The 18,955-nt window shown below is 42.8% G+C and overlaps 1 protein-coding gene across 1 annotated transcript in view; it reads left to right on the top strand.

Moving 5' to 3' along the window:
* The window catches only part of F5 (coagulation factor V), a 139,975-nt gene that overhangs the window by 12,823 nt on the left and 108,197 nt on the right, over positions 1–18,955 (top strand). The window contains exon 2 of the mRNA XM_040338047.1: positions 7,158–7,240. Coding sequence (XP_040193981.1) covers positions 7,158–7,240 — 83 coding nt within the window. The remainder of the gene's footprint in view (positions 1–7,157; positions 7,241–18,955) is intronic.

Below are 18,955 nucleotides of genomic sequence, written 5' to 3'. Positions count from 1 at the left end.
TTCATGCGAGTGAACTTGCATGGTGTTGAGTTATTGCGGGCGCGCTCCCGTGATACAGCGGCGGCCATAGCCGCTAACTGTATCACTTGGCCCCGCCCCCCGTCACGCGGCGTCATTGGATGTGATTGACAGCAGTGCCAGCCATTTCCTGTGTCAGGAGCCATTCTAGGCTTCTGATGGAGTCTAGTTCAATTGCCCATTCCCCAAAGGGGGGTACGGAAGTCAATTTCCAGTGTTGAGGAATGACTGTTCTGGCTACAGTGAGGAAGTGTCCAAACCAGTGGCAGCTGGTGCTCAAAATTTTTGGGGGTGGTGCAAACAAACTGAAAAATACTGAAAAAAAAACATCAATTGCAGCCTCACTGTGCCCATCAAATGTAGCCACTGTGCCCATCAAATGCAGCCACTGTGCCATAAATTGAAGCCACTGTGCCATCAAATGCAGCCACTTTTGCCATCAAATGCAGCCTCTGTGCCATCAAATGCAGCCACTTGTGCCCATCAAATGCAGCTACTTGTGCCCATCAAATGCAGCTACTTGTGCCCATCAAATGCAGCACCTTGTCCTAATCATATGCAGCCACTTTTGCTCATCATATGCGGCCACATGTGTCCATCAAATGCTGCCACATGTGTCCATCAAATGCTGCCACATGTAACCATCAAATGCCACCACTTGTGCCCATCATATGTAGCCACTTGTGCCCATCAATTTGCATTCCAGTAAATTAACCTTTTAATTGTGTGCATTTGTATATTAAAGTGGAGCTAACCCTCCTATCCTTTACAGCCATGATAGCTTGTGTTTGATCTGCAGTTTCCCTGTTTCAGCTATTTGATGGCCTGACATTTCAGTTGGGAGCACAAGCAACTGTGCCAGTTATTATTTGTGACATGTCTTGCATGTACTAGTTCTGGGAAACAGTTACCGTATTTATCGGCGTATACCGGGCACTTTTTTGCCCTGAAAATCAGGGAAAAATTGTGGGTGCGCGGTATACGCCGATACCCGCTTTCCCGCGCCGAGTTTGAATACTGCACTGACATATACCGAGCGCAGTACACTCGTGTATTGTCGGGCAGTCTCGGCTCCTCCCGCGCTGATGTCCTGGACGTACAGGACGTCAGCGCGAGAGTAGCCAAGCATTGCCGACAATACACGAGTGTACTGCGCTCTGTATATGTCCGCGCAGTATTCAAACTCGGCGCGGGAAACGAGCGGGGAGGACGCGAGGACGCCGCAGAAGGACGCCGGACCCGACGAAGAGGACAACCGAAGCCGCAGACGGACGCCGGACCCGACGAGGCCGCCGATGGACGCGGCGCAAGACACCAAAACTGTAAGTACAAAAAAAAAAAAATTTCCACAGGATTCGGGGGAACATTTATTTAGGGGTGCGCGGTATATGCGGGAGCGCGCTATACCGCGATAAATACGGTAAATCAGTGGATTTAGCTGTTATACAAAGAAAAAGCCACTGCTGCAAGTGTATGATGATAACCTGAGGTGGAATATCTCGTAGAGTGCCAGCCCCGGCCCGCCTCCGTGGGAAACTTGTAAGAAAAGAAATGGCTGCACATCCAGGAATTCCAATTACTTTTTGTTGTTCAAAGTGATAACACCAAAGACACCCTCACGAGGTCACAAGGTTAATAATTACTTGATTATGATTAAGCACAAGATGTTTGTGTGAAACGCGTCTACGTGACCTCGTGAGGGTGTCTTTGGTGTTATCACTTTGAACAATAAAAAGCAATCGTAATTCCTGGATGTGCAGCCATTTCTTTTCTTACAAGTGGATTTAGTTGTGCTTTAAGCTGGTGATGCTCCAATGTATAGAAGGGTAGCTTGTGTTTACGTATGGTTCTTTTCAATGTGGTGAAAAGATCTACAAGGTACTATGAGAAACTGAGAGTAGGAATAGGAACGGCAATTTTTGAGGTCTTTTCCAGGGACAGATACAATTGCTGTTAGGAGGTGAGGAAGAAATATTTTCTCTACAAAGCAAGTTGCTCCAAGCCCTATAATAGTTTTCTTTTTTACTTTCCTTTTCAGAAAAAGATTATGTACTGTGTTAGCTAGGGATAAATGCACAGAAAGAAAATTTGAAAAAGTGTTTTGACAAAATGGTGTCTTTAAAGGGGTTGTAAAGGTAAAAATAAATTTTCCCTAAATAGCTTCCTTTACCTCAGTGCAGTTCTCCTTCACTTACCTCATCCTTCGATTTTGCTTTTAAATGTCCTTATTTTTTCTGAGAAATCCTCACTTCCTTTTCTTCTGTCTGTAACTCCACACAGTAATGCATCACTTTCTCCCTGGTGTGGAGAAAGCCTCTTGAGGGGGGAGGGGGCGAGCAGGAGTGTCAGCTTACACACAGCTCCTTTCTCTATCTTCAAAGTAGAGAGTGTCCTGACACTTCTGCTCGCCCCCTCCCCCCTCAAGAGACTTTCTCCACACCAGGGAGAAAGCTTCGCATTACGGTGTGTAGTTACAGACAGAAGAACAGGAAGTGAGACATTTAAACGCAAAATGGAAGGATGAGGTAAGTGAGGGAGGACTGTACTAAGGTAAAGGAAGCTACTTAGGGAAAACATTTTTTACCTTTACAACCCCTTAACATTTCAAAGTAGTACTAAACCCTCAGAGTTTTTAACACACTAAACTCAACATTAGCCAGTAAAGTATTTGTTAAATTCTTACTCCAGCACTTGCAGTTTACAGCTTTTAATGCTGCTGACTCCTGCTCTTTCAACGCTGCTTCCCTGAATTTCTAGTCTTCAAGTTAACAGTGGACAGTGCAGTCTTCAGTCAGTTTGAAGAAGGGAGAAGGGGGAGGAGAGTGCCTTGCCGCCCTAGGCTATAGAGCTGTGTATTTCTATTGGTGCACACAGTGTGGGGAGCACATCTCTAGTCCCTACATGCAAGGGTGACTCTATAGCAAGGGTGACTCTATAGCAGGGGTGCCGAACCTTTTGAAGCGCAAGGGCCACTTAAGCGACTTAACTGTTAACTAGTTGCGGGCCACAATCAGCGGAAGGGGCGGATGGCAGGACACAGCCGTATCGGATTGGAGGTAGGACACAAGTCGGTTTACATCTGCCACTCCTTGGAGGTGAATGGAGGGTCCAATTGGGTTGGACTGACCGTGTGAAAGGGGCCCATGGCTGCTTTCACACAGATGTGCTTCGGTTTACCCACATTGCGGGTGCAACGCAGTGTACCTTTGGCTTTTCTGCACTTTGCAATAGACTTCTATTATATTCTGCAGGTTTGGTGCACTTTCAGAAAGCTCACCAAACTTGCAGGTAATAACAGAAGTCTATGGCTCAGTGCAGGTAACCTGCACCAGCACTGCTCTGCATCTGTAAATTAGTTTGAAAGCAGCCCAGTAACCACTGCAGAACAGATATGCCCATATATACACATTTTAGTAATACCTTTAACCACTTAAGGACCGCCTAACGCCGATATACGTCGGCAGAATGGCACCGCTGGGCACAATCACGTACCTGTACGTGACTGTATAAAGTCCAGCGGAGGGTCGCGGACGCGTGCCCGAGGCGCGCTCCCGCGACCCGGTCCGAAGCTCCGTGACCACGGCGCGGGATTCGCGGACTCGATCGCCGCTAGAGTCCTGCGATCGGTCCCCAGAGCTGAAGAACGGGAGAGCCGTGTGTAAACACAGCTTCCCCGTTGTTCACTGTGGCGCTGTCATCGATTGTGTGTTCCCTAATATAGGGACGCACAATCAATGACGTCAGACCTACAGCCACACCCCCCTACAGTTGTAAACACACATGAGGTCACACTTAACCCCTTCAGCGCCCCCTTGTGGTTAACTCCCAAACTGCAAATGTAATTTTTATAGTAAACAATGCATTTTAAATGCATTTTTTGCTGTGAAAATGACAATGGTCCCAAAAATGTGTCAAAATTGTCCGAAGTGTCCGCCATAATGTCATAGTCATGAAAAAAATAGCTGATCGCCGCCATTAGTAGTAAAAAAATAAAAATAAAAAAATGCAATAAAACTATCCCCGCTTTTGTAAACGCTATACATTTTGCGCAAACCAATCGATAACCGATTATTGCGATTTTTTTTTTACCAGGTAGAAGAATACGTATCGGCCTAAACTGAGGAAACATTTTTTTTAGATGTTTTTGGGGGATATTTATTATAGCAAAAAGTAAAAAATATTGCATTTTTTTCAAAATTGTCGCTCTATTTTTGTTTATAGCGCAAAAAATAAAAACCGCAGAGGTGATCAAATACCACCAAAAGAAAGCTCTATTTGTGGGAAAAAAAGGACGCCAATTTTGTTTGGGAGCCACGCCGCACGACCGCGCAATTGTCAGTTAAAGCGACGCAGTGCCAAATCGCAAAAAGGGGCCTGGTCTTTTACCTGCATTTTGATCCGGGTCTTAAGGGATTAATAACAGTATTCTATTTCATTTTAGAGCAGGAGGTCACGGGCCACATCAGAGGGCTCTGTGAGCCACACATGGGTCAGTGGGCATGGCATCAGCTTAAACCGGAACAGAGATGAGAAATAAAAGATAAAGAAGCTGCATACTCAGTAAGTTGTTAAAGGGGTTGTAAAGTCAGAAGGTTTTTTAGCGTAATACATTCTATGCATTAAGATAAAAAAGCCTTCTGTGTGCAACAGCTCCCCTAACACTTAACCTCTCTGTCCAGCGATGTCCATGAGTGTCTCAGCTGTCTGAGGTTCTCCCTCTTGATTGGCTGAGACACAGCAATCAAAGTCAGCTAGCCAATCAGGAGAGAGATGGGGAGTGTGACCGGTTCGGGGCTCCATGTCTGAATGGACACAGGGAGCTGTGACTTGTCTCCGGTGCCTCCATAGCAAGCTGCTTGCTGTGGGGACATTAAACAGGAGGGAGGGACCAGGATCACAGAAGAGGGACCAGAGAAGAGGGGGATCCAGGCTGCTCTGTGCAAATGCACTGCAACAGAGCAGGTAAGTATGTAAGTAAGTAAGGTAAGTATAACACGTTTGTTATTTTTATAGGAAAAAAACAAGTCTTTACAATCACTTTAAATCAGCTGCTGAAAGTCATTAAGAAAATTTGGGTTTTGGCATTGTTCACACTGGTGCTTACTAAAAGGCACCTTTCCAGCTCAACAAAAGCGCATGAAAAATAGTCCCCTTTCAATTCTATCTGTTCACAGTCTCTGTGCTGCGTTTTTAAAAAGTCCTGCTTGGTGCATCTTTAGTGCCCTGTTTAAAAAAACGCACCTTCCATTAAAGCCAATGGGCCAGATCCTCAAAAGAGATACGCAGGCGGATCTGCTGTTCCGCCTGCGTTTCCCTGTTTCTACCTTTGGAACTGATCCACAGAATCAGTTTCCAATAGATAGACAGAAGATCCGACATGTGTAAGGGACTTACACTGTCGGATCTTAGGATGCAGTACCGCATCCACCGCTGGGGGCATTTCGCGTCGAAATGCCGCTTCCGGTATGCAAATTAGCACTTACTGAGATCCACGAAGCTTTTCAGCTTAGTTTTTTCTCCGTAAGTATTAAGTTGCATGTGTAAAATTAGGGCTGCTTTTACAAAGTGTAAACTGTTTACACCTTGTAAAAGCAGACCCTTCTTACCCGCGACGCTGTAATTTTTTTTTTTAATTTTTTTTTTTTTCCCGCCGTATCTTTTTTTTTCCAGACGCAATTTTTTTGACCCGGCGCGATTCACGAAGCTCGGCGTAACGTAATTTCGCACTATGCACGTCGGGAAAATGACGTCACGAGCATGCGCAGTACGTCCGGCGCGGGAGCGCGCCTAATTTAAATGGGACTCGCCCCCATTTGAATAGGAACGCCTTGCGCCGGCGGAATTTAAGTTACACACCCGAACATTTCTAGGTAAGTGCTTTGTGGATCGGGCACTTAGGTAGAAATTTTGCGGAAGTGTAACTTAAATCAGAATATTTAAGTTACGGAGGCTCTTTGTGGATCTGGCCCAATGTTTTTTTGAGTCATGTGTCAATTTGTTCTCAGGTGCCAGGGATGAAGATGTAGGCAAAACTCATCTAAAACACATATGTGTTGTGTTAAATTTTAACGCAATGCATTAAAACTGCGTTAAAAAACAATATGTGCTTTGAAAAGTGCATACCGTGTTTTTAAGCACATCGGTGTAAATGTTCCCTAATATTTGTTTCATTTATACACCAATAGGTATAACTTTGACAACACCTTTTGCTTTCTCTACCTGTGTATTTGCCTTCCTCTGGGGCTAGGCCATAAAAGACTGAAGCCCTGTACACACAATCGGTTTGTCCGATGAAAACAGACCGATGGACTGTTTTCATCGGACAAACCGATCGTGTGTGGGCCCCATCGGTTTGTTTTCCATCGTGGAAAAAAAAATAGAACATGTTTTAAATTTTTCCTATGGATAAAAAAAACGATAGAAAAAAACCGATCGTCAGTGTGGAAGTCCATCGGTCAAAAATCCACGCATGCTCAGAATCAAGTCGACGCCTACTAGGAAGCATTGAACTTCATTTTTTTCAGCACGTCGTAGTGTTTCACGTTACCGCATTTTGGCACGGTCGGATTTTTGACTGATGGTGTGTAGGCAAGACTGATGAAAGTCAGCTTCATCGGATATCTGACAAAAAAATCTATCGGATTAGATTCCATTAGATATCCGATCGTGTGTACGAGGCTTTAGGGATTCCAATGATACAAGATATTTTTATATGATTGAGCTCAATCAATGTGTTTTTTTTATTTTTATGCCAGTTCACTATGTGGCCGATGCATAAAAATGTTCTTGTTGGCCATATCAACCAATCACATTTGCACCATGTAGCATGTTACATTCTTAATACAGGTGCAAAAGGTGGAGTTATGCCCTGTACACACGATCAGATTTTTGTCCGACCAAATTCACATCGGAATTCCATCGGTGTAAAATAGAACATGTTTTCTATGTAAACTCCGATTGACTTCATCAGAATTTCCGATGGGGCTTACACATGGTCGGAATTTCCGATGGAAAAAATCGGTCTGACTTTTTCCATCGGAAATTCCGATCGTGTGTACGGAGGGTTGAGTCTTTAAATTGCATGTTTTCCTTGTGATAACCAATAACTTATGCATCCAAATCTTGTTTTTGTTCTGCAGTTCCGATAATGTGTTTAAGAAGATAGTTTACAAGGAATATGAAAAAGGCTTTGTTGCATTAAAACGTAGCTCAAAACTGTCAGGTAAGTTCCTTTAAAAAAATAAATAATGAATGAATTTGAATGAATGTCAAACAGTGACTTGTTCGCCTTTCAGTCAGTCTTTGCAGCTACTTGTTGCGTCAACCTTTGAGAACGAATGCAAAAACTGTCACTGAGAAGGTACTTGACTCCATACAGGCTTGCAAAATAAATTTCCTCCAGACCAAAGTCCTCTATGTTGGAGATACTGTGGACATTTAGGCACATTAATCAGGGCTCAAGTCCTGCGGGAACGCCTGGGAACGCAGTCCCTGCACTTTTTTCACAGCAGGAACGCAGTTCCCTTTGCAGGACTAGAGCAGCCGAGCCGTCTGAGCCAATCCTTCACTAAGCGGCGATGCCCAGCTCGAGTCACTGGCAGGCAAACCTTAGTAATCCTTTAAGTTACTGGCCGCTTCCTGTATATGGATTTATGGGGTAGTGTGCTGGTATTTTGTCACTTCCTCGATGCCGCAATGTCTCCTGGGAGCTTTTGTCATTGTTCCCAGGAGCCATTCCGGAGGTCTGCCGCGAGTTATCGCGGGATTTAGAAAGAACTTGCTTTAAAAAACATGCGGTTTAGTAATTATGCATAGGAACGTATCATTTTTATTTTTTTTGGTGGGGGGGTGGATCTTCGGTGGGAGTTCCCACACTTTTTTCCCCAGGACTTGACCCCTGACATTAATGTGTGTATTATCGTCCTGCAAAAGCATTTAAAGTTTTTGGTTAAAGTTTTTTCAATAATTTCTGAAATGACAGGGGTTTTAACACCACCCAAACTTCCAGTAGCTTAATCTTAATATTAATAATTTCCCGGCCTGTTATTGCTACACACATTTTTGGGGACTACAGGGCACACCCACCCAAAGCACAGCATTTCCCCAAATTCAGCCATTTAATAGAAGACCAGACAAATGTGCAAAGAAATGTCCGCTGCACTTTATTGGTGTTTTTTTCTTTTAACAGTAAAGCTTTATTGGTGTTTTAACAATACATTCAGACACAGCAATAAATCAAATAACACAAATCATATAACAGATTACCTCTTGACACAGTTATTGAACTCTGGAAACCATGGTTCTTATTGGATTAATACTAAAAGAATGAGATAATTTATTTTCCACTTGATATACATCCACACTAGAAAAATGTATAGATCACGTGCAGACTTTTACTGTATTTTCTATGTTCTCCTTTCCTTTTGTGTCATTTTGTTTTGCTTACATTTTTAACCTAATACAATAAGTATACATCATCCTTTGTCAGATCGGTAAGGCCGCGTACACACGATCGGTCCATCCGATGAGAACGGTCCGAAGAACCTTTTTAATTGGTTAACCGATGAAGCAGACTGATGGTCTGATGTGCCTACACACCATCAGTTCAAAAACCGATTTGAGTCCAACGCGGTGACGTAAAACACAATGGCGTGCATAGAAAAATTAAGTTCAATGCTTCCAAGCATGCGTCAACTTGATTCTGAGCATGCGCGGGTTTGGAACCGATGCTTTTGCGTACTAACCATCGGTTTTGACCTATCGGTTAGGCGTCCATCGGTTGAATTTTAAAGCAAGTTCTACATTTTTGGACCGAAGGATAACTGACCGATGGGGCCCACACACGGACGGTTTGGACCGATGAAACTGAACTTCAGTCCGTTTTAATCGGTTTTGTCCGATCGTGTGTACAGGGCCTTAGGCTCAATGCACACTAGCATTATTTATAAGCACGAAAAATACTAGAAAAAGCAGCGGCTAAAATGCTGATAATAGCGTTTTTGTGCCAGCTTTTAAAAGCTTTTAGGAGCGTAATGGCGCGTACACATGACCGTTTTTCATGACGAGAAAAATGCAATTGTTTAAATTGGTCGTGAAAAACGGTCGTGTGTATGCTCCAAAGCATTTTTCTCGACAAGAAAAATGGCCGTTTTTTTTTTTGTCGTTTTGACGTCGTTCTTTTTGACGTCGTGAAAAGCGGTCGTGTGTACGCTTTAACGAGGCGGGGAAATGCGCATGCTCAGAAGCAAGTAATGAGACGGGAAATTAGCAACAGCAGCCCAAAGGATGGAACTTCCCCTTTATAGTGCTGTCATACGTGTTGTACACCACCGCGCTTTGCTCGAGCATTTTTTTTCATGAACGTGTGTATGCAATGCAGGCTTGAGAGGAATCACGACAAATCACGTCGCGAAAAACGTTGTTTTTTTGCATGACATGAATAACAGTCGTATGTACGCGGCATTAGCGTTTTTACAGTACAGAAAAACCCCTGCCAAAACCTCAAAAAATAAATAAAAAAATGCTGCAGCTCAAAAAACGTTAATAGCCTAAAGTAGTGTGCATGGACACATAGTATAACACTATTTAGCTTCTAGGAGCAGCAAAAAATGCTAATAACAGATTCTAGGAATTAAAAAAAAAAATGCTAGTGTGCATGGAACCTACAGTGAGGAAAATAAGTATTTGAACACCCTGCTATTTTGCAAGTTCTCCCACTTGGAAATCATGGAGGGGTCTGAAATTGTCATCGTAGGTGCATGTCCACTGTGAGAGACATAATAAAAAAAAAAAAATCCAGAAATCACACTTTATGATTTTTTAATTATTTATTTGTATAATACAGCTGCAAATAAGTATTTGAACACCTGTCTATCAGCTAGAATTCTGACCCTCAAAGACCTGTTAGTCTGCCTTTAAAATGTCCACCTCCACTCCATTTATTATCCTAAATTAGATGCACCTGTTTGAGGTCATTAGCTGCATAAAGACACCTGTCCACCCCATACAATCAGTAAGAATCCAACTACTAACATGGCCAAGACCAAAGAGCTGTCCAAAGACACTAGAGACAAAATTGTACACCTCCACAAGGCTGGAAAGGGCTACGGGGAAATTGCCAAGCAGCTTGGTGAAAAAAGGTCCACTGTTGGAGCAATCATTAGAAAATGGAAGAAGCTAAACATGACTGTCAATCTCCCTCGGACTGGGGCTCCATGCAAAATCTCACCTCGTGGGGTCTCAATGATCCTAAGAAAGGTGAGAAATCAGCCCAGGACTACACGGGAGGAGCTGGTCAATGACCTGAAAAGAGCTGGGACCACCGTTTCCAAGGTTACTGTTGGTAATACACTAAGACGTCATGGTTTGAAATCTTGCATGGCACGGAAGGTTCCCCTGCTTAAACCAGCACATGTCAAGGCCCGTCTTAAGTTTGCCAATGACCATTTGGATGATCCAGAGGAGTCATGGGAGAAAGTCATGTGGTCAGATGAGACCAAAATAGAACTTTTTGGTCATAATTCCACTAACCGTGTTTGGAGGAAGAAGAATGATGAGTACCATCCCAAGAACACAATCCCTACTGTGAAGCATGGGGGTGGTAGCATCATGCTTTGGGGGTGTTTTTCTGCACATGGGACAGGGCGACTGCACTGTATTAAGGAGAGGATGACCGGGGCCATGTATTGCGAGATTTTGGGCAACAACCTCCTTCCCTCAGTTAGAGCTTTGAAGATGCTTCCAACATAACAATGACCCGAAGCACACAGCCAGGATAACCAAGGAGTGGCTCTGTAAGAAGCATATCAAGGTTCTGGCGTGGCCTAGCCAGTCTCCAGACCTAAACCCAATAGAGATTCTTTGGAGGGAGCTCAAACTCCGTGTTTCTCAGCGACAGCCCAGAAACCTGACTGATCTAGAGAAGATCTGTGTGGAGGAGTGGGCCAAAATCCCTCCTCCAGTGTGTGCAAACCTGGTGAAAAACTACAAGAAACGTTTGACCTCTGTAATTGCAAACAAATGCTACTGTACCAAATATTAACATTGATTTTCTCAGGTGTTCAAATACTTATTTGCAGCTGTATCATACAAATAAATAGTTAAAAAAATCATACATTGTGATTTCTGGATTTTTTTTTTTTTATGTCTCTCACAGTGGACATGCACCTACGATAACAATTTCAGACCCCTCCATGATTTCCAAGTGGGAGAACTTGCAAAATAGCAGGGTGTTCAAATACTTATTTTCATCACTGTATACAGACGATCGGAATATCCGACAATAACTTTTCTTGTCGGAAAATTTGAGAACCAGCTCTCAAATTTTTGTTGTCAGATGGAGCCTACACACGGTCGGAATTTCCAACAAGAAAAATTCTATGTGAGCTTTTGGTCAGAAATTCCGCCTTATGTAGGCTCCATCTGACTTTTTCTGTCAGAATTTCCGACAACAAAAATGTGAGCTGGTTTTCTCAAATTTTCCGACAAGAAAAGTTCTTGTTGGAAATTCTGATCGTCTGTATGCAATTCCGGCGCACCAAAAACCACGCATGCTCGGAATCAATTTGACGCATTGAACTTTTTCTTGGCTCAACGTAGTGTTATACGCCACCGCGCTCTTGATGGTCGGAATTTGGTGTGACCGTGTGTATGCAACACAAGTTTGAGCCAAAATTCCATCGGAAATAATCCACGGTTTTCTTGTCTGATCTGATTGTGTGTAAACGGCATAAAGGGATATTTAAAGTGATTGTAAGGCTTAGTTTTTTTTAAAATGACAAACATGTCATACTTACCTTCACTGTGCAGTTCGTTTTGCACAGAGTGGCCCCGATCCTCGACTTCTGGGGTCCCCCGGTGGCACTGGTACAATACCTGCCGCCGAGAATGTGTTTTTAGCACGACAGCATCGCACTGATTCTCGGCGACAGGGTGCCGACATCTCGCACTCGCTGGAATAGTAAAAGCACATTCCAGCGAGCGCGTCATAGAAGCGACGGGGATCCGACTTGGATTCCCGCTAATTCTACACGTGGGCGGCGTTTGGTATGAATCCTGAGGGGGAACTCCCCGCCGGATTTTAAATAATTGGTACTGCTCAGGAGGGGGGGGCGCTCGCTCCCCACTCCCTTCCTGGCCGGCTGGGTAGCATGCTTTGGATACGGGTCTGGTATGGATTGTATCGTTTTTTTCGGCGTAGGGGGGTCTCCTTACAACTAATACCAGACCTAAGGGCCTGGTATGCTCCTTTCGGGGGGAACCCATGTCGTTTTTTTATTTAAAAATCTCTCAGGAATGCATACCAAATGCCGTACCTAGAATTGGCGGGAATCCAAGTCGGATCTCCCGCCGCTTCTATGACGGCTTTGTCTCCATCGCGGCAAGCCAGCTCGGCGCTGGCTCCCGCGATGGGGCTCATAGGTGGTCAATCTCGCCGAGAAAGGGAGCGAGATTGACACAATATCGCGGTCACCCACTGTAGCTCCTCCCTGCATCGTATAACCCCCTAGGAGAAGCGTTCTCCCGGGGGTGTTACCTTGCTGGGTCGCTCCCGAGTCCAGCATTTGCGTACATAGATGCAAAATGTCTGACTCGGCCCCACCCCCCGCGTCATTGGCTTTGATTGACAGCAGCGGGAGCCAATGGCTGCGCTGCTATCAATCTATCAGGACTATCAGAACCCCTTTAACCTTAACACCAATGTTTGTTGTTTTAACAACTATATTATGCGCATATATGCAGCGTATTAAAATTAATCTTACACTATGTATTATTTTTCTGTAATGGTCTATTTTTTTTTTTTTTTAATAAACATTTATTAATGAAAAAAAATATATTTTTATGGTTTTTTAGTGTTTGGCTGAACCACAGAAGTTTTTATTTTTTTTAAACTTCTTCAGCTTTGGCAAAGTTTAGGTGGAGATTTTGCAAACACATCATTGTGTGCACAACTAGCATTCAGCAAACAATAACCAGCCCTATACAAACAAGGCATGTTGCTTTGCATTTGGACCGCATTGAGCAACACAGTCCCAACACAGATGTGAATGACCCCTAAAGAAAATTGATTGGCTTCTCTGGTGTGGAGTTGAAATGTTTCCAGACTCCATAAATCATGTTTACTTTTTTTCCTAGAGTTTCTTATATTAATATTAGAATATTGTACTATAAATGTTTTGCATATCTTCACTTTATTTTCCTACATACTATTTTTGTCACTTTAAACGCTGATATTTTCATTGTTTCAGTAAATTATAAATTATGTCGTAGAAATGGTTTGAAACAGCAAAAATAGCTAGCTTTATTTTACTGTTGCTTTGGCATATATTGTTTTGCACTCCTTTAGGTAAAAGCATAATCTTCTTATAATTGCATTTCCTGCAGCTTAAACCTTAAAATCTTTCTTATCCAAGAACCCCTGCTGCTAAAGTATTTGCTTCTGGTGATGGCCAAACTCAAAGGCTGATAGGCACGAGACTTTTAATTACAAGCTCTAATATATAGCACAGTCAGAGGTAATTACGCTGGAACGTTGTTTTATTAAAGAAGGAAGTTCCAGCAATCCTTTATTAAGCATTAGTAGGTGGAAAATTCCATTGTGGTCAAAACGACATGTATGTACTATTGTAACGCTGCTTCACAAAATAAAATGGAATGTGAAAAAAAAAAGGGGGAGAAATATTTTCTTCTAGAGCCAAAAGACCTTGAAAGTCCTGCAATAAACATACAACCTTATTCAGAGAAGAGTTTTTAGTCTAGAGTGCTAATCATTAAAGCCCAATTAAAAATCCAGATAAAAAATGATGAATATATTCCAGTTTCATCAAAACAAAATGTGTGCAAAGTCACGCGACCGTTTTTCCTGTCATGCAAAAAAAAAGTTTTTCTCAACGTGATTCATGAAAAAAAACGCTCGAGCAAAGCGCGGTGACGTACAACAACACGTACGACTGCACTATAAAGGCGAAGTTCCATTTAAATGGTGCCTTTGGGCTGCTTTTGCTGATCCTCGTTAGTAAAAGTTTGGTGAGAGATGATTTGTGCTTTTCAATCTTTGTGCTTTTCAGTCCGTTACAGCGTGACGAATGTGCTCTCCATTACGAACGCTAGTTTTACCAGAACGAGCGCTCCCGTCTCATAGTTGATTCTGAGCATGCGCGTCTCCCCCCCCCCCCCCCCGGAAAAGCATATACACGAGCGGTTTTCATGACGAGAAAAAGAACGACGGGAAAAATGACGAGAAAAAATAGAGCAGGTTCTAATTTTTTTGCAGGCAGTTTTCTTGCCGAGAAAACTGCTATGGAGCATGCACACGACCGGTTTTGATGACCAATCTAAAAAATGGCAGTTTTCTCGTCATGAAAAACGGTCGTGTGTACGCGGCATTACTGTCTATTTGCTTGCTTTAGAAAGCAGCCACAACTTGTTCCTCCCTTTTTTTCACTTGAAAAGTAAAATGTAATAAAAATAATTGAAACAGAAAGCAGCCACATGTTGAGTAGAAAAGTCTACCCCTGCCAGCATGTTGTAGAGAAGGACAATTGGTCACGCGTCTTGATCCCTGCTGCATTAGACTTGCTGGCATATGCACTCTGCTGATTGGAGAGCTCTAGCTCTGACACAGAAGAAGGTGGGTTGGAACTCTGCAGAGAGACCATTGCTTCCACATATAGTCCTTTTTAAGTAACCCTGCGCTTATCCAACCTCCAACAGATGTTGCAATAATTTATACGTGTAAACAAAACAAAACCGATTCAAATATTCTAAATAATCAGAATATGAGAGCAGCTATCTAGTGGATTGGAATATAAGTCTCAAAAGATTATCTCAAAGTGACTAGGTGCGCTTCTCTATTTAAATCGCCAATTTCCCAATATTCAAATTCCTAATCAATGTACTCAAAAAATGTATTTACAAAAATAAATAAAATAAAGTGTCAATCAGTTATCCATATTAAAGTCCAACATGTGTGATTTATATACAGGTAATCCGCTAATGACGGTCCAATTAAATAACAGATATCCCAGTGATTTAGTGTGCAAAGTCAGCAAACAAAAAGTGACAGGGTGCTTTTAGAAAGGCCGTCCCCACATCAACTCACGCCTCTCACCAGAGACTTTGGGTCTCAAATTATAGCGATCCTAAAGGGGTTGTAAAGGCAGAAGTTTTTTTTTATCTTAATGCATTCTACGCATTAGGATAAAAAGCCTTCTGTGTGTAGCAGCCACCCCAGCACCCCCTAATACTTACCTGAGCCCCATCTCTCTCCTCCACGAGTACCTCTGCCATCCAAGATTCTCTCTCCTGATTGGCTGAGACAGAGCAGTGGTGCCATTGGCTCCCGTGGCTGTCAATCAAAATCAGTTAGCCAATCAGGAGAGAGAGGGAGCTGGCGAAACGACAGCTCCGTGTCTGAATGGATACACAGAGCAGCAGCTTAGTTCGGGTGCCCCCATAGCAAGCTGCTTGCTGTGGAGGCACTCGACAGGAGGGAGGGGCCAGGAGCAGTGAAGAGAGATCAGAGAAGAGGAGGATCTGGGCTGCTCTGTACAAATCCATTGCACAGAGGAGGTAAGTATAACATGTTTGTTATTAAAAAAAAAAAGAGACTTTCATTTAATTTACAATCACTTTAATCGCCTTTTAATCTCCACATATCCTTGTGGTTATAGGGAGGATAAAGGTATCATCCACGTTTAGCCTCAGCCGTATTACCCTCCATGGGTTTTACCCGATGTTCAATCGAGCATGTACTGTATGTGACCATTTTCCATGTGTTTGGGTTGAACTGAGTTTGACCCAAACATTAGCTCATCCCTTTTAGGAATAAGAACTCCCTCCCCAATGTTATTCTTTTTTTATACAAACCTCATATACAGTACCTATTTATTGTATATTGTGCTGAATAGTACATACATTCAGGGCCGCCATCAAGGGGGGACAGCCCATACACATGTAGGGGGCCCTGGTGTCCTGAGGGGCCCCCAGTCAACCAGGCCCCAATCAAAAAGAGTTGTTGCTGCTGTAGTAACTAGCAATTGCTATAGAAAAGTGCAGAGAGAGCGATGCACTCAAAGGAATGTCGCTTTTCTGAATATATGGGGATGTCTCTTTGCTGAATATATGGGGCTCTCTCTTTGCTGAATTGGGTCTGTTGTTTGTTGGATTGGGCTATCTCTTTGCTAAACATATGGGGCCATCTCTTTGTTGGATTGGGTTCATTTTCATATATTAAGCTGTGAGAGTGTTAAAATAAAAGTGGGTGCTCCAAAGGACTCAGTGGGATGGCCAATGGGTGGATTTGGTGGAACGGCCAGGGGGCGTGCCCTGGGGAATGTTGGTGGTCAGGCCAGGGGGGAGGGGGGCACAGGCTTAAAGCTGTGTGAGGGGCCCCAAAATTTCTGATGGCTGCCCTGCATACATTGTACAAATGCCTAAACTAAATAAGGTGATTTGATCATGCAAAGTATTACACAGAAGCCATTTTTGTTTACTACATAAAGGTAGCAATGTATTCTCAAATAAAATAATGGAAAAATATAGTAATTGCGCTGGTTTAAAGTGATAAACTTAGAACAGCAGCTGACAATCACACAATAGAATATTTGTGTAAAGACAATAAAAAAAATAAAAGATTGTAACGCTAATGTGAAATGGTAAATAATTAACCACTTCCATACCAGGCACTTACGCACCTTCCTGCCCAAGCCAATTTTCAGCTTTCAGCGCTGTCGCAATTTGAATGACAATTGCGTGGTCATGCTACACTGTACCCAAACAATTTTTTTATAATTTTGTTCCCACAAATTGATCACCTCTGCAATTTTTATTTTTTGGGCAACAACTAATTTTTTTTATGTTAAATTATTTTTGTAAATTAGTAAGTTTTCTTCTTCAATTATGGGCACCGATGAGGTGGCACTGATGGGCACTGATGGGCATCGATGAGGCGGCACTGATGGGCACCGATGAGGCAGCACTGATGGGCACTGATAGGCGGCACTGATGGGCAATGATAGGCGGCGCTGGTATGCAGCACTGATAGGCACTCATAGGCGGCACTGGGCACTCATAGGCGGCACTGATGGGAACTCATAGGCGGGACTGATGGGCACTCATAGGCGGGACTGATGGGTGGCACTGATGGGTACTTATGGGTGGCACAGGTGGGCACTGATAGGTGGGCACTGGTCATGGATGGGCACTGAGAGGTGGCACTGATGGACACTGAGCAGTGGCACTGATAGACACTGAGCAGTGGCACTGATGGACATTAAGAGGTGGCACTGATGGCATTGCTGGGCATCACTTGTTTATCCCATATTGTGCCAGTCATTGCCCATGTTGCCAGTCAGTGCCCATTTGTGATGAAGATTCGACAAAGCAGCAAAAAACATACAAATGTTGAATCTGTCATTTGAAGGCTTATGGTGTCTGTCGAATGTTCTAAGAAGATTCGACGGAGCAGCTAAATTGTACGACGCCGCAATCGTACATTTCCGGTCGAATGTTCAGCCTATAAGCTATAGAAGAATTCAAATGTTGTATGACACTAGTAATAATTATATTTATAAATTATTATTACCGTTCAACCAACATTCGAATTCTTCTATAGCCTATGGGCCGAGCATTTGACCGGAAATGTACCATTGCAGCGTCTTACAGTTTAGCTGCTTGTCGAATCCTCTTAGAACTTTCGACAGACACCATAAGCCTTCAATGACAGATTCAACATTTGTATGTTTTTTGCTGCTTTGTCGAATCTTCATCGTTCATGTCGAATGGTCTACCCAACACTGTCTCTATAATGTCAAATCTTTTCTCTCTGTGTCGAATCTTTCCTCTCTATGTAGAATAATCTTGGACTAATAGAGTTAAGGTTAGGCACATTCGACCGCAGGTTTGATAGACACAGATTGTTATTGTCAGCATCATGTCGAATCTTCTATTTATATCGAACTGTTGTTGCAACGAAAACAAAAATAAAGCATTTTTTATGTTGGAGCTTTTGTTCATTTTCGTTTGTTAAAATGATAACGAAAATACCCGAAATTCGGACAAAAATGCATTCGGACAAAAACGAATGCACATGTCTAGTTGTTAGTCGATCTGCAGGTTGTTTAAACCAGGAATTTTATCCATGTTTTGTTGGACTTGTGAATTTGCTATTTTTTCAATAAACCATCACGGTTTTATGCTATGTTGGCGATCTTTTCCTCGCTTTTTTTGCACCTTACCTGGGAGTGAGAGACACCGTGGTTAACTAGTGAAGTGGATACCAAAATTATCCTGTCTATAACCAGAGGATGAATCTTTCGCTATTGTATGAATCTAAGCTTTACTAGGCTCCTATAATGTGGTGTCTAGCCATCCAGTAAGGGCACAGCCTTTTCTTATCATGGTGATCGGTACACTTTGGGTGTTTAGTCGCATAGCATCCTTTAGACAAGACCACTTGGGATATTTCACACAAAACTAACTTTGGACTTTTTAATGGACTAATTATGGTTGTTCAATTATTTTCTATTTCACATTAGCGTGGCAATCTTTTATTTTTTATTCTCAAATAAAAGAAGAAAAAGATCTAACATATTTTCCAACATAAAAGTGCGAAGTCTCGGCTGTGACTTTTTAATAAAAGATAATCCTATTAGAGTACTGGGAGAGCAAATCCAAACATTTATGGATATTGATGGACATGGATAGTACAACCTATGTAGATTATAATATCTAAGGTCCAGTTGTCCACATTTTGGAAATATCAGCTTTGGTTGCAGGGCCGATCCTAGGGTCAGAGGCACCTGGGTGCAGAAATATTTCTGGCGCCCACACATGGGCGTGGTCATCTTACTAACTCCTCCCCTTTACAAATGTTTCTATGGCTACGACTCAAACACAGAGATGCTCCCCTAAGAAGTCTTCATTAGTGTCCCCCATC

The sequence above is a fragment of the Rana temporaria genome, chromosome 2 (assembly GCF_905171775.1).
Source record: "Rana temporaria chromosome 2, aRanTem1.1, whole genome shotgun sequence".
Lineage (NCBI taxonomy): Eukaryota > Metazoa > Chordata > Amphibia > Anura > Ranidae > Rana > Rana temporaria.
The sequence above is the reverse complement of the archived record's forward strand: the minus strand, read 5'-3'. Positions and strand labels throughout refer to the sequence as shown.